The following is an 18,857-nucleotide window of genomic DNA, read 5'->3' as shown; positions in this document are numbered from 1 at the left end:
AAAAGTCTTGGAAAGATCAGGAATTTAAGTTCCATACCTAACCGAGCTTTTAATAAAATGCTTTGTTCTCAGTTTGGTCTGACATGAGAGAAAGCTGCCCCATTTCTCATTTGATTTGAGAAGCATAAGGTGAACGTGACATTTGGAATGTCACTAGAAATATGGATTATTGTCACTCAGATGTAAAGGCTGTAGGAAGAAGTGTATACAAATTATTAATACTACTATGCAGCATAAAACACAACATGAAATATGTATATACATTAACATACTATAACATGAGATGAAAATTAAGTCACTAAAGCATTTTCTTAAAATCCAGCAAGTATTTCCTCTTTAAAATGTATATTTCTCATGATGGTCTCTTTACTATACATCTCTAGATACCCTACAATTCACTACATATACCATGTTGTCTTCAAAATCACAGAGATCTGCCTGCTCCTGTCTCCCTAATGATGTGATTAAAGGTTTTTGCCACAATCTGTTTCTATAATTCCTATTTTAATGACTGTGTTATAAAGAAATTTATGATGCATTCAGTAGAGGAAATGCATTCAAAACGATAAGCTTCAATCTGAAGAAATATGAAAGATTAACTATTGTCCAGTGAGATACAAAAATAGGTGGAAATACAAATTTATCTGAGGGATATAACCCTGGACGCATGTCATGAACAAGGGCCTGTGTTCTATGAACAACAACAACAAACAGTGAGAGGCAATGTGATGTCAGGTTGGTCTTAGACTGCATTTAAACAAGGGGAAATAAGACACATTTGGTTCTGGCTGCCACTGCTCAGTACTCAAATGGTATCTTCCCTTCTATGTTGAATTACCACATTTAAGATTGCGAAACTTCCAACCAGACATTATATCAGTGGCCATTTTATACAGATGCAGTTACTGCCTCCATAATCAAATCACAGATGTAGTGTCTCACGTGAAAACTTTTCAATCTACAAACAGATGCATTTCTTGTACTTCCCTGGATTGGGTGCTAATTATATTCCCATTTCAACATTTCCTATGGCCTAAGACCATGATCAGTTAAATGGTAATAATAATTTGTTAAGGTTAGTCACAAATTGTGTAAGGTAAGGTGAGTTGGCACATTGGCTTATTTTCACAATCCTTCAGCACCTCCCTGTGTTATGCACAGGTACAGTTAGAAGGGGAATTACATTCCAGTAAGAAATGGCAGGGACTGATACATGGTGAGGAACACTCCTACCTTTTCAATCATCTCTGAGTTATGGAATTATTGTTGTCCATCTCTGTCCATTTCATAAATCTCATTCTATATCAGTTTTATAATAGCAGACACGAACATTTACCTAGGCCTCTCTTCTTTCCTGGCTCTGATATTCAGGCCAAAATACAAAGTATTCACCTGACTCCTTGCCTGTGCAGGATGGTTGGTTCATTGAGCAGATTCAGATTCACTAATAAGCAGTTCTGTAAGTGTTAGATTGAGCCTGAGGTCTGTGACTCAGTGACCTTGCCTCCCTCCAGAACTGCAGTTTCCATTTCACTTACAGTAGCAATGGCAGCATTGGATTTCGGAGACAAGATTTTCTGTAAAATTTCCTACTTGTTAATATAAACACTTTTGAGAAATTTCTTGAGAATTTATCTAAAGGGATGATGTGTTTTTAGGACTGGTTGTGTTATTAAGATCTATAATGGCTGACCAGGTGTACTGTAGAAGTACTAGAAACTTGGAGATCAGATTCATGAGATAGGGAAATTTCTGTCCAATTGATTTGGATTCCAGTCTTCATTTACGCTTTCCAACACAAATCAATATTTTCAATTTTTAGATTCACAGTTTTTCTCAAGATGTTTGAGTGCTTCATACAGGCATATGTGTTTTACTCATCTATAAATGATTATTTCTTTAAATACCTTTCTTTTCTTAACCACTGACCACAATTCCCACCAAATTCCTTCTGCTCCTTAAACAAAACAAATAAAAATCTCTTAGTCTATTTAGAGGAGGTAGTATGTGCCTAGGGCAGAGGCATTGATGGAAATATGAAGATTCTCTAAAAGGTGGAAATCTTAAGGAAATATAATAGTTCCACTCAGAATCAGTCTGTGCCCATTAGCTCTTCAACTAGGAGTGGAACATTCTTACCTTCTCCACTTAGGTGGTATTTTTCTATGTTGATCTTTTACAGGTTTTGTGCACACAACAATAGCAAGTTTAAGTAACATGTGCAAGAGTTCTGTTCTCTCTGTTCAAAGCCTGTTTGCTAGAAGTCACCTACCTATATATATATATATATGTATATATATAACATTTTTCTTCCTCTTCTTTCATTATGGCCCTTTATTCTTGAAAGGAATAGTTTCGATAAAGATGTTCCATTTTAACTGTGTATTGCCTTGACTCTTATTCTGAGCACATTGAACAAATGTAGATCTTGTGTTAATCACCACAGAATGCCAAAAAGCTTCTCCAATGATAGCCAAGAAATGTGCCAATTCCTGATTATAATTATAGGAGAGAGAGAGAGAGAGAGAGAGAGAGAGAGAGAGAGAGAGAGAGAGAGAGATCAGTTTATTACTATTTTTTTTTAGCACAATAATAGTACTATTGTCTTCTATGAGTGATGAACCAGCTTGAATCATGTTAAGGTCTACAGTCATTTTGTTATAAGATCAAAATATGTTAATTTCTGTTTAAAGCTCATCTCTTTGTTTCCTAGTATATGATTTGTTCCATACCAGGACTCTGTCCTTCTGAAAAACTCCAATTTATGGTTTTACCCTGTAAAAAGAGCCTAGAAGAGTAACTCATGGCTGTTCTCCTGAGTCCCATATTAGGGGAGATTGCTCCTATACCAGGGTTTCTGTTCATAAAATAATTTCTGGTTAATTCAGTACAAATATGTTTTGATGATCTTTACTCTTATTTATTGAGATTAAAACAAAGTGTATGTATGATGTCTCAAAAAAAAAAAAGAAAACATATGTACCTTCTAGTGAATCAAGCCTTTAAAAAGATAAATTTATTTTATTTATTTATATTACAAGTGTTGTCCCCCCCTCCCAGAGTTCTTATCCCCAGTACTCATCCCCTTTGCCTCTGAAAAGCTGTTCACTTACACACCCACTCTCACCATATCCCCCAGGGTATCTCCCTTCCTTGAGGCACCAAATATCTATAAGTATTAGGAACATTTTCTCCCACTGAATCCTGACAAGGGAGTTGTCTGCTACATATGTGCTTGGAGCCATTGACCAGCCCAGGTATGCTCCTTGGTTGGTGACTTAGTCTCTGGGAAGTTCCAGGGGGGTCCGCATTAACTGACAGCTTTGGTCTTCCTATGAGTTGCTATTCCCTTCAGTTCTTTCACTCTTTCCCCTAACTCTTTCATAAGGGTCCTGACTTTAGTCCAATGGTTGGCTGTAAGTATCTGCATCTGTCCTAGTCAGCTGCTGGTCTAGATGTTCAGAGAACAGCCATGCCAGTCTCCTGTCTGCAAGCACAAAATATCATCAATAGTAGTGTCAGGTTTTGGTGCCTACCCATGGGATATATCCCAAGTTGTGCAGGTCACTGGTCAGCTCTTTCTTCAGTCTCTGTTCCATAATTGTCAGTACATTTCTTTTAGACAGGAACAATTCTGGGACAAAAGTTTTGAAGGTAGTTTGGTAATCCCATCCCGGTCTGTCTACTGGAGTCAGTCTCTCATTACTTTTGCTGGCAAACTTATGGAAGTTGAAAATTTAATCCTGAGTGAGTTAACCAAGATCCAAATGGATATGCATGGTATGTACTCACTGACACGTGGATATTATCCAAAATGTACAGACTACCCATGATAGAACCCACAGACTGTAAGAAGTTCAATAAGATAGGAGATCTAAGTGAGAATTTTCTAATCCCACTTAGAAGACAAAAGAAATTAATTATGGGTAGCAGAGAAAGGATGGAACACAGATGAGAGAGGGGAGGGGAAAGGAGTGCAGGATCACATTTGTAGGGGAAACAGGAGTGAATATTTAATTTTCTACGTTCCAAAATTGGAATAACACATTCATTATATTTTGACAAAAACTTAGCAAAGTGGAATTAATTAATTCTACGTTTTTCAGTTGTAAAAGAGTTCTACAAGTAGGGTTTTGCTCTCTGGAAAGAAATTCAATGACACAACAAAACAAAATGAAAATGTTTTGTTGCAGAGCATGTATTTGCATGTGCCCTGGTTATTTTCTGTTTGTATATTCAGTAACATTTGGAGTCACTGGCTCCAAGAATATTCAAAATCAACCAGAGTTCCCATTTTCACCATCTCTTTTTCTTCCTTAGAATTGATCCCTCTGCTCCAGCTCCTTGGATTTCCTTTGTGTCCTAACAACCCAGGAGAACAGAATGTAAAAAAACATTACAGCCTATGACTAGGCAGTTTAAACACAGTTGAAAGTTTCTTAAAGTTTGTGATGGGGTAAAGAATGATGTCAACTCCCTCATTGGGCAGAGTCATTGATACCTCCTGTGAAATCATCTTGACCTCAGAGGAGATGAGTTCTCAGTATATCATCATGTCATCCCATTTGGGTGAGCACAGGAAAATAAGGTGTCTGGCTCACAGACCACTAATGTCCCATTCAGCATCTGCTATCACAGAGACATTACTTTCCATGGTGAGTCTTAAAGCTTTCTCTCAGACCTGCAGAAGACAGGATAGTTTGCAGCCACTGTTTGAATGAAGTTCTCTATGCTCCTCTCTCTCTCTTTCAGGAACGCTATGCAGCATCTTCTGAACGCTATGAGAGGTTGTGATCATCTGAGTTCTGGGCATTGCACCCTTGTTTACTACAGGCTGCCAAAAGGTCAACTCAGCAGTTCATAGTTTTCTTTTGGAAACACTGGTGCTAAGTGGTACAGGTATAGGAAGCTATTTTTCTTCTGTAGAAACAAAGAGCAATAGTAATATCTCCATGGTCATTTATGAGCATTAAGGTATGGAAAAAATTAGACACTTGGCATTCAAATTTCAATTGCTTCTAAGGAGGTTTTTTGGCTTGCCTATTTCAACATCACTTGGTCAGGACTGAGTTTTCATGTCTGTGCTGCTGTAGTTTCTACCTTGCAGAAATGCCTTTGATCAGCATTTTCTTCTTTGGACCCAGGTATATATATATATCATTTATGTTCTCTATCTTACAGAAAATATTTTCTACTATGCACATAGGTATATATATATATAAAATTTCATTTGACATATGTTTAGAGAATCACGATAGAATAGTAACTATATACTTTGTGTTAATCTCTTAATTCAATAAAAGGATGAAATTCTCATGGGTGTCATCCCAGTATTGAATGAATATTTTAAATTAATAAGTTCTTATTCACATGAAATGTATGTGGTTTTATGTGACTAGCATTAGCATTTTGATATTTTATATTTTATATATGACATATGCCAATAGCATATTTTGGAAAATAATAGCACAAGTCAAAAACAAAGTGGAGTATGAAAAATATACTCAGAATGCCAAAGTGAATAACATGTATTTTAGAATTCATATGAAGACTACCAAAGAGAAAAATCAATGTTGTTCCATATAAGCTGGTGAATATTATTTTATTTTAAAGGTGGAATTGACTGCAGTACATCTCTCATTGACAGGAATGGAATACGGGAAATATGTAGGGATTCTAAAATAATACTAACACTTTCTTTGACAATTTTAATTCTCCACATAGACATCTGTGAGCTAGAAATCATACATCATTTGTAAAGCCATGTGGAAATTGCTGACACCTAGCAATAATTTTGTAAGTTTGGCATTACTTTAACTCCAATGTTGTGACTAAGGTCTGTGGAAACAATTGGGAAGAGATTGAGCCATAGAAATGTTTTTGGTAAAACAAACAAACAAACAAAACAAAAACCAAAAAAACTCACCCGCATCTTGGGGGCTCTACAGAAGGCTTTCTGGGTTAAGAAAGCAAGCTGCTCTTACAGAGGACGCAATTTCACACTCCAGCACATCCATCTGGCAGCTCACCACTAACTGTAACAGGTCTGTGTACAAAAGCACATGCACTGAAATTAATATTCCCACATAAAGACACAAACACACATGACAAAAACAAATGAACTAATAGAAATAATTTATTTTTCCATCTGAAAATATGTAAATTCTGACATAAAATATTATATTTGAGTGTTAATAGCATAAATTTTATGTACAATTAAGACAATAGTCCATGTCCATTGTGAAGTGCCATGATATAATACTGATTGACATTCTCCATAACTTGAGAGACTGGCATCCAGAGACATGATCATGGGGATTTTTTTCCTGTCCCAGACTGTGCTGGGAGTGGTGGGGAACTCAGCCCTGCTTTGCTGTTTTATCATCACTGACTTTAATGGGATCAGGACAAAGCCCACAGACAGAATTGTCAAACACCTGACCTGGGCCAATATCATGGTTGTACTCTGCAAAGGAATCCCTCAGACAATGACTGCTTTTGGTCACACATGTTATCTAGATGACAGTACATGTAAACTAGTCTTTTATTTGCATAGAGTTTCCAGGGGATTTTCTCTTGGTTCCACATGCCTGTTGAGTGTCTTTCAGGCTATCACTATAAGTCCCATCAATTTCAAGTATGTACATTTCAAGGCCAGAATCCCCAAAATCATTGGTCCTTCCTTGGTCCTGTGCTGGTCCCTGTGTCTACTTGTACATATCTTCATGATCATGACAGTGACTGACATGAGAAATGAAGGAAATCTTACTGAATTTAGACAATTATTGTACTGTACAGCAGTAATTCCTTTCAAACATGTTTCCACAGTATATGTGATCATATTGGCCTCCAGTGATGTCATATGTTTGGGTCTCATGATGTGGACAAGTGGCTACATGGTGTTGTTCTTATTTAAGCATAAGCAGAGAGTCCAGTATATTCACAGATCCTTGGCTACTAAATCATTTCATGAGACGAAAGCCACACAAAGTATTGTTATCCTAGTGAGCAGTTTTGTAGCTCTTTATGGAACTTCTTTCATCTTAATGATGTATCTTTCTTTCCAGAGTGAAACAGGTACATGTCTGGTCAATGTCAATGTGGCCATGAGTGCATGCTTCCCAGTACTCTGCCCCTTTCTGCTCACCAGAAACTTTCTTAGGGTTTTTAAGCTCTGCAGTACTTAGAATATATCAAGTATTGTGGCCTTCCCAGCCTTCAGCAGGCTGAACAGACCTTGAGCACTTGCCACTATAGACCTTACCGACCTTGATGGAGTCATCTGCCTTGGTTGCACTTGCCTTAGTGGAGTCATCTGTCTTGGTTGCACATGCAAGTTCCCACAGAAACTTAGAAGAATAGACTGCCTGCTGACCTTGCCTTGCAACATAATCCAGCTGCAACAAAGGATGGATTCTGTGGGCTTTCCCTATATAAATGTAGTGCTGAATATTAAACTTGGAGCCTTGATCAGAACCTTGTCTTAGATTTATTCTAATATCCCCCTCTCCTCTTTTTCATTTACAACGACCTTTCAGGTAAACCCAGTTTCTCCATGGCCTCTGGGCGATTACAAAGGGCCATTTTTATTCTTGTATAGTCAGCCCATTAAAACATATACCATAAATACTATTCAGTATATAATGTTCACATCAGATCCACAAAGTAGATGTAATATCTCCCCATACTCTTGAGTCCAGTTACTTTCAATTGTTTCAATTTAGAACATTTTAGAATAAGATAAATTAAATTGGGGATATATAGCTGGTAATGATTATGAGGATTTAGATGGGTCTATTTTTCACTCATTTATCTGTTGAATGGATAAACATTAGTCAACACTGGCTTCAATCTAGACTGTTAACCTGAGGGAAGAATGTGGTGTCAAAATAACACTGAGGAAATAAACAATTGTAGTGGATGTCCACGAGATTGATGACAATGGGACACACTTATAGTTTACTAGTGTTGGATACCACACAGAATTTAATTTGTGTTGTATTTCTCATGTACTGACAGTTATTTACCAACATTGAGAAATTTCAGTGTGGGATTTGGGATGTCTTTTTTTATATTAATATGAACATCCTGATATCCATGGTTAGAAATGGTGAGAAATCATTAAAACACAAGATATTGTTAATCATAATTATTCATTATTTATGTATCTGAATGTTTTACTTTTGTGTATGTATGTGTACCATGCGCATTTGTCCTATGATAGAATTCAGAATACGGTGGAATATCACATTTAATTTGACTCATGGATGCTTCTGAGCCACTGTGTAGGTGTTGGAAATAAAAATCAATTTCTCAATCACTGATCCCACAATATTTGATTTCTAAATCATATCCTTCCAAATATAAAGTTTATAATAGAATATATATGCAAAATGCATGAATATAGGATTTCAGGCTCTTTGGAAGGAGGTTTTCTTATATCAGACATGATACAAATTGGCACAACAGAGAAAATAGATAATCATTTCAATGACAATGCTTCTTCATTGAAAAAATTTGGCCAATATGGGATTATCCAGGAAAGTGATTGTTACATCCATGTTGACTGTTCAATTTTGAGAGAATTGCTTTGAATTCATTTTTATAACTTTTTGGTAGCTTAAAAACATTTCAGCCATAAATAAGTGTAGTTATAAAGGGGTAGTAAATAAATATAATTTCCAGGAGAATAAAATTACTATTTTAACTAAACACTATACACTCACTTTAATCATAAATGTGAACGTTGAACAGTTATGAGTATCTAGAGTAATCACTATCCACTGGAAAATAATCTCCCCTCAAAAAGGTACTCCACAGCAGTACTGCATGACTATAAAATACAATTGCACAGATCATATCTATCAACAGTAGAGCAAATGAATCTTCTCCTGCTTGTTTGGGACTATCTCAAATCCAGTTGGATATGGTTCATGTAATGTCTACTCTGCTTGGTGCACCACTCATCTGGAATTATTGATATTGCACACAGTTTCATCACTACAGAGAAATCCTGGCTTCAATTCTACCAATATGAAAGCCAAATAACAAGAAAGTTAATATGTGCAATAAAATTCCTTAGTCTTTCACACAGGGTTCAGTGTTTATAGAAACATGTCTTGGCATCCTGATCTGCTATGAACACCCATATCTGTCCAAGATGTCTTACTTTTGTAGTATCTGTAGGGCCTCCTTGCTCAATGTAAACAATACCAGAAATTTCACTTAAAAGATCTGTCCTTCGGGTGTTCTTTTTTCCATAGTTTTGGATGCTTTTCAAATTTAATCACCCTGAATACTTTATAATTATAGGCATAGGCTTTTAAGGAAATTTCTTATAATTTTCAGGTTTCTCTCTAGCTCATGCTGCAGCATGTAAGTTTCTCATCAGCTGAGCTACATTCTGTACAGTGGCACGGATGTTAGTCTATGCCTTCTTAACCTCTTCACAATCCGCAATCTTCATTCATTACTCATCCTGCTACTTGATGTTGTAGTACACACAGCCCTCTCTCTGTCCTCTCTCTCTCTCTCTCTCTCTCTCTCTCTCTCTCTCTCTCTCTCTTTATATATGTATATAAATATATGTATTTGTTTATGTGTATATATATATATGCATATATACAAATATACACATACATAGACATATACACACAAATATATATATATATATACATAAACATATATAAATACATACAAATAGACACACATATTCATATATTTATAGATACACATATACATTTATAATTTTGCTATTACATCATTACAAAGCAAGGCTGTGTCTCCCTCTTAAGCTTTACATAGTACCAAGAGAGTTTTTATTATATAATTATCTGCTACAATAGGTGCCTTGCTATTTAAGGCAGGCTCTTGCATAGAAGTGAGTATTTCCCTGCTTCTTCCAGTGACAGACAGCTGGATACTAAAAGGGCATTGAACTAAAAGTACCATCTCCAAACCTGGAATACTCTTTTCACAGAGAGAAACATATATATTATATTCTGAATGGTAAAGTGCTTAGTCCTGTGGTAAACATCCTATTTATCACCTGTACTTTTTCCTCGGTTGCTGCTTCAAGACTTTTGATTGATAGTTGCTTGTGGTTTTAAACCTTTCAAAGGTGACAAGCTCTTATTTGGATTGTTCTCATTTTCCTGTAGAAATCATAGCCTGATACAGATTTCCTTACTCCTTTATAATGCCAATTCATATACACTTTTATAGGGGCAATATTATCTCATAAACATCATGGCCTATTGTGTGAATCTGCAAAGCCACTGAAGTACCCATACACTGTACAAGGTTCCAGTTGAATTAACATCTTTTTTTTTCTACAGTGAACAAAGTTCTATCTAACTCATTGAACTGCTCATCAAATGTCAACTCTTTCATGCCCAGTTTTTCCAGGAATACATTTCCTTTAATGTTTTCCATTCTCTAATATTCACGGGTATCTTGCCGCTAATAATCATCAATGTCCCTAATAAAAATTCTTTATATGGTTCAGCCTTTCAGTGACTTATTTCACATGGATTGTCTCCATGCTATAGTGTTTACCCCAAGCAAGGATGAGGAGTGATGCCACTGTTTCTCACTGACATGAATTTCTCTTTTTTTTCAGATGTTAGGGTTCATACTTTGGAGGAATTATCTATGACATATATTTTCCTTCCTCTTCTCTGTCTGATTCTCTCAATGTGTTTCAAGATTTTGACTCTTAACAGAGCCCAATTATCAAAGACTAGAGGTACATTCTTTCCTTCATATTATTCCTGTTAGATGTCAAGTAAACAGTATTAGTTCTTTATTATTAAAAGTGAAATACCATCCCCTCATTATCTATGCAACAATCATGGTAGAAGATAATGAAGAAGACAGAAAGTAACAGCTGAGACATTGTTTTTTAAGAGTGGCATTGTCATTGCACCCTTGAACTCTTAGTAACTATAATCACCTGCATAAGACCTGGGGATGACTGGCCCATTGTGTTATAGGAATGTTTTCATTAGTCAATAGCTTGCCACATAAGCATGAAGATTTGAGTCTTGTTTTCCAAACCCATGTAGAATTTGGATGTGATGATATGGACATGAAATTCCAGTGTTTAGGATGCAGAAATAGTAGTATCTTATTTGGAAAAAAATTAGTCAATGCTACTTCCAGTGAGAGGCTCTGTCTCAAAAGATTAGATGGAGATCAACTGAGGTATACAGTGAATAACAACCTCTAATCGCCATCAACTGTGCACAAATATATACACAGATACAAAGACTGGGTCCCTAATACTTTATCATGGAAAGAGAAGAGTTTTTTGTAGGCCTTCTCTTATGTAAGCATTTATAGGACTTCTGGAATTAACTATTTCTGAAGGAAAGAAAATGAGATAATTTCTTCAGTGTTATAGCTACTAGTAAATTACCCATATTCATGTAAACAACCTCCTAGCCATTCTTGATAAATCAATTTCAACTAATATTATTGGATCCATGAATTAAGAAATTAGTTAATTAATTTGAAGAAATACATATGGGAAGGGTTAGTAAAGAAGGTAGACATTTGGGATAATGGCAAATAGAGTAGAGGGTGCATAACTCTTTCCAAATTATTTTATATACATATATAAAATTATCACAGTAAAGCATCCTTCTGTGTAGAAGTACAATGTAATATTGAAAAATCTAATTAAATTCTAATTTAGTGGCATATTTCAGGTAACCTTCTTTTTGCTGAAATTATTGCCTATGATGTCGGGTTCCAACTGAGCAGACAGCTAAGCCTAAATTGCTTGTCCTATTATACACAGATACTGTTTACAATGACATCCCTACTCTGATTGTGTACAATGTATCTGGTGTTCTTAAATCATGTTTGAAAATCTTCCTTACTTACAGGATGAGCTCATTTACTCATGATGTGTGCCACTCAACATTTCATCAGTGAGGATGGCAAACTTTTATATATCCTCAAAAGAAACACTGTCTGAAACTGGTCTCTGGTCTAGTTTTTATTACTAAGTAGGGAAAACATAAGTGTGCCTGATACCAAATGGCAAAGAAGGCCACATAACGAATTCCCGAGAGACCCAGTTTACCAGATGTGGTGACTTCCATTCCATTCATGTTTTCAGCTTGAAAATGCACCCTATCATGCATATTCAACTTAGATTCTATTTTGTATCTCTAAAGTCTCTGATGTTAATATCTAGTCTCAGAAGCAATAATTAGATTCTAGATACTTAAAGTTGAATGCTTGAGTGACAGTTGGTATTGAAAATACAACTGTGATTTAGTGGTGTGAGCACTCTTGACTGAGGCCTGTTCTAGTCTTCTTTTGTGCCCAGAGAGCGTAAGCACATTGCTGTAAATGCTAATGCACTGGGAATCATGAAAAAAGTTTAGAGTAGAAACATTTAACTTCAAGTCAAGTTTATATCAGTGTTACTTATGTAAAATTTTGTCTACAAGTTGCATCAGTGAAACATATGATTAGGCTAAAGAACACAGTGATTAACAACACGTCTGTAAACTGCAGTCCTCTGCATGAGTTGAGTATATGTCCATAAAAGCAAAGGATGATGGCTTTGTAAGGATACTCTTATATTCTTGAGTAAGGAAGATTATGTTGAAAGAAATGTTTAAAATACTAGTGCTCAGAATGCATAAAAGGCCAACAGGTTCTCCACAACTTTCAAAACCAGGGAAGACAGCTTAATGACTGTGAGTATATTTCTTTTCTGATACCAAGAGGAAGCTTTTCTCAAAAACTGAAAATAAAAATTTACAACATTAATATTTTCAAGAAAACTCCTCAAATCAGAGCAAGTAGATGCCTTGTTGTCAGAAGTTGCTATCCATAGGAATTCTGCACCATTTCCAGTGTGCACATAAACTTGAAGGTGGTTGAGGGAGTGGTCCAGCTCCACAAGGACAAAACAAAGGGGTTTATATTTTCTGACTATACTGGGAACACAGCCTTGCTTTGCTGTTTTACTTCTCTGACTTCTCTTCATTATGCCTAGGCCCATAGACTTGTCAAGCATGTGACAGGGGCAGGGGATCAACTTCTTAGATCCTTCTGTAAAGGAATCCCTCAAACAATGGCTACTTTCAGAGATAAATATTTTCTAGATAACATTGCATGTAAGTTTGTCATTTATTTTTTTATAGAGTAGTCAGAGGAGTACTGTTTGACTCCACATTCCTCTTAAGATCCTTTCAGGCCATTATGATCATCCCAAGAATGCCAAATGCATAAAGTTGAAGTGGGAAATATTAAAAAATGATGGCCACAGCCTTTGGTTCCCAGCTTTGCTTCAGATGTTCCCACAGTAGAGCCTGGCACCAGCTGGCCACATCAGTGGCATTGGCCTGGGGCCCATGAAATGTTTGTGTGTCTGGTGCCATCCTCGAGATAGATATCACAATAATCAGTACCTAGTAAAAATAAGACTCTTAATACTTAATGTTAACCTACCAATAGATTTATATATCAACAAATACTCAAATCACAAGATGACAACACAGATTAGACAAGTTATTCCATTTATTCTAACTTTTTTATATCATCTCTACCAAAGGTTAAGATAACATCAGCTTTCATCTCCACAGCATTTCTCTCTCCCTCCTCATTTCTCTCCACCTTCCTTTCTTTGCCTCCCTTAACTCCATCTCACGTTTCCCTATCTAATCATAGGCCTCTCACTGCAAATAGATTGGGCAGAGAAATTTCTGCCACATTTCACCCTTTCTGTTAGAATAAACAACAACAATTTTCTCTCAAAATATATATTGAGGTCAGCTATTACTATTTTGTAATTGTAATGTACAAGATAGAACTTATACCCAATCCAATGTTATTGCCAATAAAAAAAGACCATTATCATCTATCATAACTTAAAAGACTATAGTTCTGCATCTGCTTTTGTCCTGACTTTAGATAGAATGTCATATGAAAACCATGCTCTGAAATCTGTTTTGTAAAAATAAATAGCCTGGTTTGGCTATGAGACGATAAGTCTTCAACCCCATCAGAATTCCAAGAATGAGTGAATTAACTGAAAATATGGGAAGCACAAAGCATAGCTTTCAAAACTTAGCCAAATTATAGAGACTGCTGATTACCTGGACAGTCCCTTATACTTTAAAAAGTTGGAGAACCTAATCTTCAGCCTTCTGCCCCAGGAACATCTACAAGACCTATTTGACAAACAGGAATTATTAAGGAAAAGCCTATTCTGTCTCAGCAGAACTAAGCTGTCCTAACCTGTAATTTGAGTCCTTTTTCTGGACAGTATTTAGTTTGTAGATGAAATGAGGCAATTGTTGCCTAGTGTCTGTCTCATCACTACTGGCGTAACTCCATATATGCTCAATTTCTTCTTTGAATCTAGGAAAGAGAAGCTGTCAGGAGCAGACAGGGCTCTAGTTAAATAATCCTTAATAAATATCCGTAACATCATACTCTGTGCATTTCTGATGTTTTTGCATTCCAGTTATGTATGTAAAGTAATCTGGACTATTGTCCATTAACTACTCTCAGCTATTTCTAACTGATATCTAGAAAACACACTAATAATAAACTAAGAACAATAAATTTGCTATTAGGCCCTTAACTCACAAGCTGAACATATCAGATCAGTTTAAAAAAAAACAGTTAAGAAGGACTGGGTCTAAGGCTTGTATTTATAAAATTTTGTATCAATAGAAGAAATTTATACCAATGAAACTCTTGATTTTGCATCAAAATAAATTCTGTAGCAAAGTAAGAAATTATGAGTTCAGCTTAGTAACAATTTTAAAGATTTCTACCAATAGATTAAGGCTTTGTAATCAATTCTAACTATTCCTCTCTGTTCAAACAAAGACTATTTTTAAAATCCCAAGAAAGACAACCCAATAATAATCCCCTCCAGCCCCCAACACCCAGGGAATTGGGACACTGACTCCTTATAACTTCTTCAAGCTGAATATGGATGTTGAGATATATTGAAGAGGGGTGGGAGGAGGGTAAATAGGGGAGTTAGTTGGCCTTAAGGGGGCCACACCAATGATTGATTTAGTCTCTGATGTTTGTGTTTTAACTGGATCCAGCTGGAAGTCCAGGACATCAGGAGATCAAGCAGGTCCATTCAGCATGCCTGACAAGGAGATCCACCAAGGCTGTATATTCTGTAATTTACAAATCTCAAAACAAATTTTAGTATCAAGATAACTTTTCGTTTGATATTCTGGAAACTAGTCTCTGGAGGCCTACCTCTGTCATGTCTGATCCATATTACAGTGGAAGGTGAAAAATACCTTAATCACCTTTTCTAAAAACACAAAGATTAAACCATCAGCATGTCCTTGAGCCAGTAATCAGAAAACTCATTATTTAGACCTCTCTCCAAGAGGTATAATATAACCACCAAACTCAAAATCACACCCATTTTGAAAATTAAAACAATCTAAAACAAAAGATGTAAACTAAAGTACTGTATGTGCCTTCTTGGGAGCCGACTTCTAGCCGAAAGCGGCTATCATCTTTACAACCATCTCCAGCCATATACCCTGACAAAGAGACTTGTTTTCAACAGCCCAAAACAGCTGAGCACACTCTGATAAACATCTTGTTTTGCTGTTTAGTGCATCCATCAGCTAGGCACACGTGGTCTCCACACTGCTACGAGCATGACATAGTGCCTTCAGCTGAGCTCCTCCACGAGGGCAAGGCATGTGGTAAAAGATATAATTGCCCGGGATTTCCTTTCAATAAAAGAGACTTGAACAGAATCTCTCTTTTCTCCATTTTTCATGTCTCTCGCCCTTGCATCCCCACTCTCTCTCTTGCTAGAACCTGACCTGTGGACCGGAGCAGCAGAATGGGCCATTACAAAGTAGAAGAACAGGCCATTACAGTGCCTATTCTTAGGCCTTTCCTATTTTGCCAGGCAGGATAAAAAACCCAAGATTCCCATGGGGCCCATGTTAGACAGAAATTTGAATACCCTGTGAGGCATAAAATAACAATCTTATACCATCTTACTGCTTGGCTCTCTGACTTAGAGCAGCCAACTTGTTATATCATCTGTCTGTTGATCTCTCTACCTGGAGGCACAAATTTTCCCTATTGTTGTTCTGAACTGCAGGTGAAATTCCCCCATGATTTGGACAAATCTGTTTATAAATTTATCCTAAAAACAAATAATCCACAAATTATAAATTCACAGTTAAATCAGTATCTGCCCAAAGATGGAGGCTTTTTCATTCTCCTGCTCTAATTATTTAAAGGAGCCAACTTGTTAAATTATCTGTCTGTTGAACTCTCTACCTGGAAGCACAGACATACATTTTCTATCTTTGTTCTGAGCCGCAGTTGAGATTCCCCATGTGAATCAGACAAAACAGTTTATAAATCTATCTTAAAGAGAAATAATCCAAATTTTATAATTTCACAGTTAAATCCCTCTGCACTAAAAGCAAGCAACTTCATACTTTTCCTAGCTTAAACAAACAAACAAACAAACAAACAAACAAAAAACAGGCTGCAGTTCCCAACAGCAGGGAAAGGGAACTTGGGAGCTGCTTTGTTTCAAAGTTCCCACACTTGAGTCACTTGATTCATTTAGCTACTCAGATACTCACATTTAAAAAAAAATACAAATCTAACTCTCAGGTTAATAATCTTAAATTTCTAGTGAACTCTTGTCCAACACACTGGTTTGCCACCTGAAGCAGAAAATATTCAAAAAGAATGGAGGTTGGCTCCCAGCTTTGCTGCCATGTTCCTACATTAGAGTCTGGCACCAGCTGGCCACCTCAGTGGCACTGGCCTGGGGCATGCCTGCTGCCATCCTCAGGGTAGATATCACAATACCCAGTACCTGGTAGAAGTAAGACTCTTAATGCTTAAAGTTAACCAAAGGATTTATATGTCAGCAAATACTCAAATCATAAGATACCCACACAGATTAGACAAGCTATCCCATTTATCCTAACTTTTTAATATCATCTCTGCCAAAGGCTGGTAGCCACACACATTAACATCAGCAACCATCTCCACAGCATTTCTCTCTCCCTCCTCGTTTCTCTACACCATCCTCTTTCTATTTCCATTTGTTCCACCTCACTTTTCTCTATCCAATCATAGGCCTCTCGCTGCAAATAGATTGGGCAGAGAAATATCTGCCACATAAGTTCCAAAACAAGAACTCCCAAGATAATTGGACATTCTGTTAGCCTATGCTGGGCCTTTACCTAATGATAAGTGGTTTCAAGAATGTAATTCTGACAGACATGTGGGATGGAAGGAACTGCACTGGGTTTAGGGGATAACTGTACTGTGCTGTAGTCAAACCTCAAAATCTAATCTATACCTCATATGTAATCCTACTGGGCTGTGTTGCTGAATACTTGATCACATTTTGTACCATTCTGATATCATATGTTTGAGACTCATGGTGTTGACTAGTGGTCCTATGGTTCTTATCCTGCTGGAGCCCACTCAGAGGGTCCAGGACACCTGCAGAGTTAGTTCTATGTTTGAGATCATCCTCTGAGACCGGGGCTACACAAACCATTTTTGTCCTATGAACACATTTAGGTCTTTTACGCAACATCTCCCATCTTAAGATGTATTTAACTTTGGTAAATGGAATCACTAGGTGATTCCGTTGCCAGAGTAGCAAGAACTGCGTGATTCTCAGCATTATGGCCCTCCTGCTCATCAGAAACTGTATGTTAGTTTCCAGCCTCTTCTGTATTGCTAACAAATAATATCAAACAATAAAAGCTAGAATTCAGAGATTTCTAACACTGTCTTCCTCCTTTATATTCTTTTTTTTGCATATATATAAATTATGTTCCTGTTGATGCCTGCTCCTTTAAATGTAACTGTAGCCATTTTGTATTCAGTCTCTACTTTGCTCATTAGGTGAAATGAAGTTCAGGTTCACAGACTCTACTTCTCAGAAGTAATTATCCATACCTGACACTGTAAACTTCAAAATCTTTATTACATGTGGTTGCATTACTTATGCTCTGTTATGTCAATGCTCTGAAACACTGCTGGCCACCAACCATCCATTGCCCCTCTTACCACAGTTAGGACTAACCATCGTAAAAGTCAGAAAATAATACTTTATCTATCTATCCAAAATGTAGTACTGCATCCACATTTGACTTTTAAACTTCCGAAATTCTGCATGTGATTTTTCCTATAAAAAGCCTGCTCTAGGAACACACTGATATCACAATTAAGCTCCTGAGTCAACTTTTGTGGTCCTGATTGATCAGTCTTAGGGTGTGTGTTAAATTTACAATCCTTCCTTACCTGAGCTCAGTGTTTATGGGGTTTGTGTGGTGATTTCTGAACCCCAACAGTTCGATTATTTTATCAGGCCTATAACATAACAGTCCTGAAATTTCATCTTTTACCAGTAAAATACCTAACAATGAATGGAAACTTTAAAACTATTATCAATTCTTTATAATGATATCATTTTCAAAGAAGAAATATCAACATTAGGACTGTATACATCATAGCAAGTAAGAGTTTTTATTAAATTATATCTTATTCCATGATACATAATATACATATATGGATCTCCATGTATTTTCATATATGTGTGTGTGTGTGTGTGTGTGTGTGTATCCATTTTATCCAGCTGTGAAGAAACAAAATTAAATATTAAACATACAGGAATTAAGGTAGAGCTCCTTGTCACTGGCTGTTATATGTGGATATAAATGTGGGAGTAAATAAAGCAAATATGGAGAAACGTGGAAAGTGGCTCATATGTACTGCTTCCATGTTGTATATAAAAGACCTATTGTCTCAGTAAATGTCCTGGTCTTCTGAATTTTGAAACATTCCCATTC

The 18,857-nt window shown here is 36.5% G+C and overlaps 1 protein-coding gene across 1 annotated transcript; it reads left to right on the top strand.

Annotated features, from left to right (window-relative positions):
* The first annotated feature begins 4,463 nt into the window (after nt 1-4,463).
* LOC114615925 (vomeronasal type-1 receptor 4-like) lies at nt 4,464-7,187 on the top strand. The gene is made up of 3 exons (XM_028761514.1): nt 4,464-4,655; nt 4,753-4,787; nt 6,290-7,187. Exons 1-3 carry the CDS (start codon nt 4,464-4,466, stop codon nt 7,185-7,187), a joined length of 1,125 nt encoding a protein of 374 aa, XP_028617347.1.
* The last annotated feature ends 11,670 nt before the right edge of the window (nt 7,188-18,857 follow it).

This window comes from Grammomys surdaster, unplaced genomic scaffold (genome assembly GCF_004785775.1).
Source record: "Grammomys surdaster isolate TR1022 unplaced genomic scaffold, NIH_TR_1.0 197436, whole genome shotgun sequence".
Classification (NCBI taxonomy): domain Eukaryota; kingdom Metazoa; phylum Chordata; class Mammalia; order Rodentia; family Muridae; genus Grammomys; species Grammomys surdaster.
The sequence above is the reverse complement of the archived record's forward strand: the minus strand, read 5'-3'. Positions and strand labels throughout refer to the sequence as shown.

Excerpts from the sequence above, each read along its gene's own strand:
- LOC114615925 (XM_028761514.1), top strand. The coding sequence starts at position 4,464 with ATGATGTCAACTCCCTCATTGGGCAGAGTCATTGATACCTCCTGTGAA. Across the intron at positions 4,656-4,752 it reads CAGAGACATTACTTTCCATG|GAACGCTATGCAGCATCTTC; the intron begins GTGAGTCTTAAA and ends TCTCTCTTTCAG. Across the intron at positions 4,788-6,289 it reads TCTTCTGAACGCTATGAGAG|ACTGGCATCCAGAGACATGA; the intron begins GTTGTGATCATC and ends ATAACTTGAGAG.